Genomic DNA, 11,249 nt, shown 5'->3' with positions numbered 1-11,249 from the left:
ATAACCCCCCCTGTGCTCTCCCCAATAGTATATAGCCCCCATGTGCTCTCCCCAACAGTATATAGCCCCCCTGTGCTCTCTCAATAGTATATAGCCCCCCGTGCTCTCCTTAATAGTATATAGCCCCCCCTGTGCTCTCACCAACAGTATATAGCCCGCTGAGCTCTCCCCAACAGTTTATAGCCCCTATGTGCTTTTCCCAACAGTATATAGCCCCCATGTGCTCTCCCCAACAGTATATAGCCCCCATGTGCTCTCCCCAACAGTATATAACCCCCCCGTGCTCTCCCCAACAGTATATAACCCCCCCGTGCTCTCCCCAACAGTATATAGCCCCCATGTGCTCTCCCCAACAGTATATAGCCCCCCCTGTGCTCTCCCCAACAGTATATAGCCCCCCTGTGCTCTCCCCAACAGTATATAGCCCCCCTGTGCTCTCCCCAACAGTATATAGCCCCCTTGTGCCCTCCCCAACAGTATATAGCCCCCATGTGCTCTCCCCAACAGTATATAGCCCCCTTGTGCCCTCCCCAACAGTATATAGCCCCCATGTGCTCTCCCCAACAGTATATAGCCCCCCTGTGCCCTCCCCAATAGTATATAGCCCCCTTGCTGTGTGCAACCCCCCCCCCCCCCGTTCGCTCCCGCTCCCCCTCCCATATAACATAAAAAAAAAATCAGTTATACTCACCCGGGTCCACGCGTTCCTCTTCTCTTCCCTCTTGTGGTCGCACTGCAGCGGTCACAAGGGGCTGCACTCCCCTTACCCTCGCGCCGACGCTCCCGTGACGTCGGGCGCCAGAGGGAGAGTGCGGCCTCTTGTGACTGCTGCAAGTGCGGCCACAAGAGTGACTGACAGGAAGGGAGCCAATGGCGCTCTCTCTCTGTCAGTACTGCTGCTCCTGCTGAAGCGCAGCAGCAGGCGGAGGGGGGCAGCGGCGGACGGGGGGGCCCTGCAGGGGGCGCCATGGATGGGTAAGTAGATTACCCATCCATGGCGTTCCACCCTGACAGGCTGGTGCCCTGTGCGACTGCACTGGTCGCACATAGCAACGGCCGTTCCTGCTCAGGGTGGGCCCCTTTAACCAGTGGGCCCGGTGCACGTGCACCATGTGCCCTCTGGTTAAAGCGGCCCTGTTCGGGAGGCAAGCCGACCTGCACCTGCCGTCCCTCATGCCGGCCCCCCTCTGCTGCGTCATAACTGTGCTCAGCCACGATTGGCTGAACACAGTTATGCTCAGCCAATCGCGGCTGAGCAGCTGATGACGCGGCCGCATTGTGTTATTTTGTGAATAATTTCTAAGCGCAGCGCTACCCTTTTAAAAGTTTTGGTCGGGGTCTGGGTGCTGAGACCCCGACCAATGAAAACTTCTGACATGTCTATGACATGTTAAACCTTTCTTTTAAAGGGGTTGGCAACTTTATAGTAAAATTGCTCAGTGTACGGTATTAGTAAGTGTATGCTATGCATTTACTGACAGCAGCTTCCTGTGTACCTCATAGAGCTAAATCGGACAGATGCCCCTCCTGTAGGCTGTGATGTCCTGCTCCGTAGTGATTCTGTCTATAAGATGGCTGACAAGGAGGAGCATGCGACCATGCCCTGCTCCCAGTGTCCACCACTGAGCCTATATATGACTACGGAGGAAACTGAACTGTATGGCATAGTTACATGCTCCTCCATCTTATGGACAGAATCACCACATAGCAGGACAGCACAGCCTGGAGTTTAGCTCTATGAGGTACACAGTGAGCTGCTGACAGTAAGTACTGTACACTAAACAATTTTATTATAGAGTGGCCATCCCCTTTAATACATAGTTATATGTCTTTCTGAGTTAATTTAACAAATGACCAACATTATGGCTGCTATTACTGGTTTTCTCCATTGTCTAGTTTAAACGATACTTTAAAAAGACTAAACAGGATATATATATATATAGATATATATATATATATATATATATATATATACATACATTTGGTAGAAATGTTATAAAGAGTGCATTTATTGGCCTTGTTTATCACCTGGTGAGTGAAGCACATGCTGTGAACCCATTGCCAATACTGAGAATACACAGCACTACATTCTCACATACATTTACAGGCCAACATTTAAGTTCATGCCTATTCCTAAATTAGCCACAGCCAAGTGTGAAAAGGGATACTCTGCCCTTTTCTGCAGCTGGTAATATTACATTTTCACAATTCTCCATTGAACTATTAAATAAGGGATTCTATTCCAAAAGGAATAGCAAACAAACAGCACGTATCAGCCAGGTCTGTGTGTCGAGTGTGAGAACAGAGCCGCTGTGCACTGTGTTCCCAGTCTGCAAACACAGTCCCTGCATGTGGAGTCAGGAACACAAAACAAGAGGCGCAGAGCAGAAGGCAATAGGGACAAGCTGGGCCTTTGTTAACATTGTACTCAGCACCTTTACAAATCTAACTGTACATTGGATTGGGCCCAACCCCACTGGAGACACTCAGAGTAGGTGCAGCTCGTGCCCCACTGACACTGGGGATAGTCCCTGAGGTTTGTTGAGTCTGCAGCTGCGTTTGCTACTTCTCACCACACAATGCTTGGCTCAAATAGACTGGTAAGTTCTCCAAGAGTCAAACATAGATATCAGTGTTACATGATCAGACTGCCTGGTTGCTTCCATGTGTACCAGACAGAAAGTGGGTATATGTTATGCTTTTTTATATGGGCTCAGTTGGCATAGGCTGTGTATATAAGGTATGAGCAGTTAAGGGGCATAGGCATTAATATCCATATGTTATAAGTCGAATGTGTCATTTACCATGTAATTGAAAATAGGTGTATGCTGTAATATTTGTCTCACTTCTAGTCTTGTCTATGAACAGATGAAGCAATGTGGAGACAGCACGTCCACGGACGTGCTGTCTCCACATTGCTTCTTCTGGATTAATATACGTACCTGGATCCGGTTCGGTGAGACTAGCACCCATTTATTTTTTCTCTTTTCTGGTGCTGCTGGAACTTGTAGTTTGTTGTCTATGAACAGATGTTACTTGAAAGCCGATGTGTACTTGAAAGCCAAATAATACATTGAACTGTAGCTTGCAGTACACATCATATATCTGATTAAACAACATGTACTACATAGAACAGAACTGATTGTAGCCTGCTATAGTATATATAACTCAGTTGCTAGTGATGAAACATTGTATTATAGCCAAATGTAGTCTATGATACTTTGCACTGTATTCTGTAACATGGAAAAACACTTGACTGTAGCCTCTAGTACAATTGAAACCTGTACTTCCTATAATACAGCCTGATCTAATGTGTAATCCTAGTTGAAGTATGTTATTAAATGTAATACACCTGATCGTAGCCTATACTATGTATAAATAATATGATTGTAGGCAATATTTTCTATCTATAAATCAATTTATCCACCTATCTTTGTATATGACAATATGTAGACCAGATTTTTTTTATATGTATAGCTGTAACATAAAAATTTATAATTATGACTTATGTGAATAATAAAGATATATTTTGTGTTACATTAGGTGAACTCTACATGACCACTTCTTAACAAGTGGTAGAATAGGCTGTATATTGGTCATCAAACGGATGATTTCTAGTACGTTAGTGCAGTCATATGGAAGTGCTCAGACAGCAGCAATTCTGACAATCCTATGAAATACTGTGTGTGTTGTGTTTTCTAGCTAGTGCTATCTGGAGGATGTTTATAGGAACATGTCACTTGCTGGTTTATTGTACCTTCGGGCCTGCTGGTCTGTCCTTTTTCCTGCCCGGTGATATTCATTAACACCTGAACGCAGGAAAGAATTAAAACATGACCTTAACCCCCTTCTCAGCTCCACAGATTGTGTAGAGAAAAATGCTTGTAATATGGTTGAGCTTTTGTTAGGACTAATCTAGCTAAGGAACAATGTCAAAGTTTTTCAAAAGTTTTTGTAAACCAACTACAACTTCATTTCCAGAACAGACATTTACAAATATCCTAATGGGAAAATATTAATGGCTTAAGTGTTATATGGCAGTTCTAAAGGCCCTATTACACCAACAGATCTGACGACAGATTATCTGCCAAAGATTTGAAGCCAAACCCAGAAACAGACTATAAACAGAGATCAGGTCATAAAGGAAAGACTGGATTTCTCCTCTTTTCAAATCCACTCCTGGTAAAGGTAAAATGGAAAAAATGTACCTGTCCACAGGTTGTGTGAGGTATTACAACTTGGCTCTATTCACTTCAATGGAGTGCAATACCACACACATACTGATGACAGATGTGGTACTAGCTGCTAGCACTCAAGGTTCCCCAACCTTGGACAACACCTGGACTTTATGCTGCATAAAGCAATAACTCCTGGTGCCAGCTGCAATGATTAATATGCATGGCAGATGCAGGCAACTACTGCCACATAGTTTGGCTTTTATGATTGTTGTATAGTAAAATTATTTACCGAGAAACGTTTCTTAACTTTCACAGCTACTTTTGTATGCCAGTTCTCTCCTCCTCATCCATGTCCTCGGCTCAGACACATCAAAACCTTCTAAAAACCGGAAGAAAGGTCAAAACAAGGGAAAGGAGAGTCCTTCACAGGACAAAGGCCACGGGAAGACATCTCCAGACCCTGTGCTGGGAGTAAATTCTTTTGCTCCTTCACAGATCTATAGCTTAGTCGAAGAGTATGAACAAAGTTTAGTAGAGATGGTTACCCAACTAAGAAATGGCTCAGAAGCTTCCGGGGGAAAATGTGAAGTCAACCTGAGGCTCTGGCTATCTAATAGAAGAAGCCTATCACCCTGGACATACAGGTAATGTTTTCCCACAACTAACCAACATGTCATATTTGTCAAAACCAAGAAAAACCTATAAAAAGATAGGAACATCAAAATATGGGGGGGGGACAACAAATGTCACTAACTTACCTCTCCCCGTGCCCGCAATCTGCCATCTGACCGGTCCCGGGACCCTCGCTGGAAGGCATTTTCCCCTTGACTTGTGATGACCTCACAACTTGGAGGAGAATGCCTGTCCTAGCTAATAGACAGCTCGCTCAGCCAATCAGTGACTGGAGTGCCCCCCCCCCCCAGTCACTTACTGCCTGAGCAGTCAGTCAATCAGCCAGGTCGTGACGTTAGCAGCACAGGAGATCCTGGGGCCGGTCAGATGGCAGATTGCAGGCATGGGGAGAGGTAAGTTAGTGCCATTTGTTGTTTTCCCCCCTGCCATAAAAAAAAACAAAAACCCTGAGGCTGGACTTCCCCTTTAATCACTTTGCTCTTACGTGTCACAGAAGGACCATAGCCTGTGCTGTAACACAGCAATAATAGAGCAAATCTGAAAAGACTGCTTCTGAGGATTAACTTGTTAACATGGAAGTAATATTTCTTAAAACTGATCCTGATTATTATGAACTGTAACTAACTGTAGGAGACTTTGCTAAGGGACTACATGTATGGCTGCCAGAGTGGGAACGAGACTGGCTTGGGAAATTGCTGGGGACTTAATATACAGCTGTCAGTACGGTAGGAGACCGACTGGTTGTCATGTGGAGTAGTGGGGAGTGGCAGAGGATAATATGATTTGTACAATTTTGTGCTGCCACAAGGAATGATTGATTCCTAGATAGTTCATGCAGGTGGTTTTAGGAGCCGTAAGCATAGATTAGCGGTGATTCTGGGGGGAAGGGGGGGGGTACTGAGAAGTAAGGGCGTCAATCTTGGGGTCTCAGAAAATTCCTTGAACCATAATGAACATAATGTATATATTATCCACTTGAACATGTATATTACAGTCTCAGTAGCTACCGGCCAATTCCTGATTATGTGTATATCATCATAAACAAGGCCATCATTTCCTAAAAGAAAACAAATTAATGGGTTCCTTTATTTTTTTCTTAAATATTTAGGTTAATATTTTTTCCATCACTTCCTGCTGTTTACATTACATTTACTCTATGGGGGACATTTATGAATGATCTGCCCAAGGCGTACGCCAGGGAGAAGGTGTCAATTCGCCCTTCTCCCTGGCATACGCCTGCCGTATGGGCAGGATGGGGGAGCTTGGGGGGGCATGACAAGGCGGGGAGGAGGCGTGGCCTCCTCTCGCACCTCATTTATCATGATTTACGCCTGCTCGCAGGCATAAATCATGATCCAAATCTACACCTGCTGGAAGCAGGTGTAGATTTAGTACGCCGGACGCAGGTTCGAGCACCCGGCTGGCCAGATTCAGTAAGAGACGTGCGCCTCTTAGCTAATCCTGTCGGGGAAAAGGGGCGGGGCCTTATATAAGACCAGGTTACTAAATCTTGTACTCTGGTTTTCATAACTCCCCCCCCTATATTTTCAAGTGCTGGAAGTGTCCTGACTTAGGAAAACATAAATGTACAGTAAAGCAAGACTTTCATAGATACAGTATATACATCATCACAGTGAACAAAAGTACAGCAAGTAGATAATAAATTGCAAAAAAAAAAAAAAAAAGGGTCAGCCTGCTGGTGTACATGCACTAGGACCCAGATTTACCAATCGCAGTTCAACTTTCATAACTTGTTCAAATAAAAGCTGAGCTTTCTGGACCTATGAGTTCTGTCATGTGTGTGATAAAAGCTACATAGTGCCAATGGAAAGCAGTTTCCCTAAATTTCCATGGAATATAAAATATGGCCTCCTGTTCATGCATAGGTCCTAGAAAACCTGAGTCTCAAAATGTAAACAAAAGCATCAGTGCCAATGTTAAATAATGATATAAAATGTAGTGGGGCCACTAATTTTGAACAAAGCACTATACAGCCTACGTCCAGCCTTGCCACTCCAGTCATTCTGCAGTGGTGGCAACACTAAAAGGTGGCAAGTATGAAGGGTGCCCCACCCCAGGTAATTTTGGCAAAAAACTTCAAAATAAGCCTTATGACATACTCATTTTTCTTGTCAATCCAACAATCTAGAATTCCTCTCAGACCCTTTTCACCACCATGAGATATTTTAGTCACTTTCTTCTCTCTCCAATTTTCACACACACGCACACACACACAAACACTTTTCCGCTATTCTGCATACCCTTTATCTTTCGCCAGCCAGGAAAGAACATGTCAGGACTTTGCTCACAGTCATTTTTCAAGTAGCTGGGTGAGTTACTAATTGAGGTGCTTGGAAATCCTTTAAAGACAAGAGCAAGAGCAAGAAGATCATGAGCTCATGTACTTCAGAAATACCTTTGTCAGTTCTGAGTGCTGATTCACAAACTTTATTTGCTAATTGTAGTCATCCACTATTGAAGTAAATGACAAACACAGCTATAGAATATAAAGTTCTACTTCACTACAAAGAGAACTCAATCATGAGGCCAATAGTTAAAAGCTGTTGTTATAAATCTGTTATTAAAGTCACTTACCTTCCCTGGTTCCAGCGCCGGGTCCCGGATCGCGCCGCTCCATACTCCCGTCCCGCGGTCGCTTCCTGGTGTGAGCTAAACCAGGGAGGTAAGTGACCGCTGCCGTCTATAACCACCCCCTCCCCGGCCATAGCTCAAAAATACCCCCGGGCCGGAGTACCCCTTTAAAGGCACACACATATGTGCGCCCAGGTATCCAGTACATGTGTCCAGGTTTCTCGGGAGGGCCCTACAGCTCAGATGCCAGGGCCTACTAAAGGACTGTACTGTAGTCTGTGCAGGCCCCAGTGTGGGACTTGGGGTACCTGTGGCCCACCAATAGAACTGATCATGGGGAGCACCCAAATAAAGAACTCATCAGAAGCGACATGCTGACCTTGTCCCATCTTGGACAGATGTATCTGTGACCACAACTCCTGGAATAACAATAACTACAAGTCTCAGAATGCCTTACACTTATGAAGCTCTCAAGGAATGCTGGGATTTGTAGTTTCCGAGGGGACAACCCCTTGAGTTAGTTGTCTATTCATTTGTACTTCAAATCCCAGCACATTCTGAGGGCTGCGGACTGCAGTAAATGCTGGGAATTGTACTGCCTGCAGCTGTTGTACTTGGAGAGTCCTAGGTGCATTGTACACTGGATGCTGTGTGGGGGGATCAAAATATATATCTCAGAGTGTGGAAGTGACCCCAGAACAGCACTAATAGCGGATAGAACAAATGGGCCCTTAATCACTGCTGGGGCACAGGTGAGAGACATGTACTGTATGTGTCTGCTCAGATGGGATACATGTAATGTATGTGGCTGCACAGGTGGGATACATGTACTGTATGTGGCTGCACAGGTGGGATACATGTACTGTATATGGCTGCTTAGTGGGGAGATGAAAGAGAAAAACAACCATGCTGCAGGGGGGAGAGGGGCACAGATATTGGTAAAAAAAAAGCATAAACTTACAATCAATCATCAGCATCAGAAGGTGGGGGGCTCTATGCTTTCTCTTCCACAGTCCACCCTCTATCTTACAACTTCCAGCAGCCTGACAGACACACTGACAATAATCACTCACTGTCAGAGCTGCTAGTGCTGCTCCTCTTTACAGTCTTGTCCCTGGCAGCCATAACCCTGCAGGATCCCTCCAGGCCCGATCACCACATGCTCTCTCCTCCTTAGACAAGGTATGCTGGACAGTGGAGTACAGGAGAGGGAGGGGATGCCACCAGCGTGCAGGAGGAGAGAGGATAACCAGCCCTGGCCGGGCACAGCATCCAGTGACTAAGTGGGCCCCCCAGAAGCAGGGGGCCTGCACTTTCCGGGGGCTGATACCGCCTACATACATGTGCCATGTTGAGCTGACACTTTAGAGTCTGAGCCTGGTGGGCCCCTCTATTGGCCTGGGCCCCTGTGCAACTGAACAGGCTGCACAAGTAATATGACCGCCTCTGCTCCATGTGCTAACATAACAAGACACTAGACATCCCCCAACCTATCATTTATACTTCATTGAGACTCATACACTAAGGCCTGATACTGGGTCTATGTACAGTATATATATATATATATATATATATATATATATATATATATACACACACACACACACACACACACAATGACAATTTCTTGGCAACATTAATTTAGCCTTATTTATTTATTTATTAACAGCACAGAACCCCACTTTTGTCCTCCTTTCCAATAAAATACACGTCATAGCAATAATCCTTGTAGGTGCACTCTATGAATAAATAGAGAACCTCTAGGTCTCTTTGTGAAATCACATTTAGGGGTTGTAATTATGAAAATCCTATTCACATACCTTGGCCTAGCATTCCCAGTCTATTTTACAATAAACTTCTTGTCTAGAAATGAGCGAATCACAAGCCCACTCAGGTCCATCCGAACCCGAATGCTCTGCATTTGATTACTGGTGGGTGAAGTAGTTGGATGCAGTCCTAGGGAGTCCTGTAAAATATAGATACCGCCTATGGCTGTATTGATGTTTTCCAGGCAACCTTTGGTCTGAATCCAGGGGTGTAGCTAATGTCTCTTGGGCCCCCCTTCCTCGACCAAGCAATGTTATTTGTACACACACACATATTTTTATATACAATATATATATATAATATATATAAATAATATATGTGAACTGGTGCCAGCAGCTATACCAGGATCCATTGGTGTAAAATGTATGTAAATGTCCAAAAAAGCTGCAGCACAGCATATATATACACATATCTCCCTATGGCCTCTTGTATCACCTCACATATAATAATCCCTTTATACTGCCTCCCCCATCCCCCAATACTATTGTTTCCCACCCCCTACCCTTTCACTATTACCTCTCATGTCCTCTATGCTGTATACTCAAAACTCGGGGCACTCTTACAAAATAATGTTCTACAAAATACAAAAAAAGTAATTCAGTGACTCACGGGTGACGTCTTCTTTGATCTGAGACATCGCTTTCTTTTTTTTCTCCATCCGGCCCAGTCCTCTATGATGATATCTTCCAGCTACAATTCATCTCTTCAGAACTTGCCAGACAAACATCTTAGGCTCCGCACTTTTCCAGTAACTTACTTCCTTTTTTCCAACCTATAAGGTCCTATACAGTATTTCCACTTAAGGTGTCATGCACAGTAACGTGAGTAGGTATGTGGGTTGCCCCCTGTATGTAGGATCCCCTTCTGTGGCCCTATATAGTAATAATGCCCCATTCTGTGTCTCCCGTATAGTAACAAGGGTTATCTCTAATCTTGTCCATACAGGGTTATCTCTATCTTGTCTCTAATCTTGTCCATACAGATAGGCAAAAAAACAGTACAATTCCTGTATCTCAAGTAAAAACACCTAAGGGTTTAGTATTTATAAAAAAAAAGCTAATTTTTTTTGGGCCCAACCACGAGTCCTATTTAATTATGTTTGATGCACATTGATGGGATATTTGTTTGCTTTCCTTCAGTATAAACCACGATGAGAACCGCATCCCAGTCGACATACCAGAAGCTCGTTGCCTGTGCTCTGGCTGCATCAATCCTTTTACCATGCAGGAGGACCTGAGCATGTCAAGTATTCCCATCTACAGCAAGATACCTGTACGCAGGCGATTCTGTGAGAACACCTCAGCTGGACTAAGGGGAAGGAGAAGAAAGAAGTGCCACAAGGAATACACTGCAGTCATGGAAAACATAGCTGTAGGCTGTACTTGTATCTTCTGAAGACAGTCAGGCCTCCTCATTTCCTCTCTTATCTTCATTTCTGTATATAACACTACAATAGCAGTGTAAATCCAAAGTCAGTGGTAATTCAACAGCAGAACACATAAGCATTGTGCACTCTCCTGTCTGTATAATGTATAAATGGTTTAAAGTGAACTTTTCTATTTATTTCTTAATATTCCACAAACCAAATGTCCTACAAACAAATGGCCAGAAAATATGTGTGTCTGTAATATAACCCGAGACAACATATCTACCAATAAAATCCATCAATTCTAAATGAAGCGCAATATAATGTCCTCAGTATGTCAGATCAGCTAGTATCTATGTGGTTTCCCTGGTTCAGCTGGAATCATTTAGATGATATACAATTAGACTATGTTCTTTTTCAACCTATCCATTGATCCCCGCTTCAGAAATTAAACCAACACAATATCATTATAGAAATCTCACCTGAAATGACCACCAGCCTTTCAATAACTTTTGCATGTAAAGGTTACGTTCACACACAGTATTTTCGCTCAGTATCACCAGTAACAGTAACACCAGGAGTAGATAGAAAACACAGAAAGGCTATGTTCATACACTGCTGAAATTTAGTGGATGGCCGTCATTTAATGGCAA

At 44.0% G+C, this 11,249-nt stretch overlaps 1 protein-coding gene across 1 annotated transcript; it reads left to right on the top strand.

Moving 5' to 3' along the window:
- The first annotated feature begins 2,334 nt into the window (after nucleotides 1-2,334).
- IL17B (interleukin 17B) lies at nucleotides 2,335-10,905 on the top strand. The gene is made up of 3 exons (XM_069972352.1): nucleotides 2,335-2,600; nucleotides 4,494-4,822; nucleotides 10,370-10,905. Exons 1-3 carry the CDS (start codon nucleotides 2,580-2,582, stop codon nucleotides 10,623-10,625), a joined length of 606 nt encoding a protein of 201 aa, XP_069828453.1. The 5' UTR covers nucleotides 2,335-2,579; the 3' UTR covers nucleotides 10,626-10,905.
- The last annotated feature ends 344 nt before the right edge of the window (nucleotides 10,906-11,249 follow it).

Source organism: Dendropsophus ebraccatus, chromosome 1, assembly GCF_027789765.1.
Source record: "Dendropsophus ebraccatus isolate aDenEbr1 chromosome 1, aDenEbr1.pat, whole genome shotgun sequence".
Classification (NCBI taxonomy): domain Eukaryota; kingdom Metazoa; phylum Chordata; class Amphibia; order Anura; family Hylidae; genus Dendropsophus; species Dendropsophus ebraccatus.
Note: the sequence above shows the minus strand (reverse complement) of the source record. Positions and strands in the feature narration are given on the sequence as shown.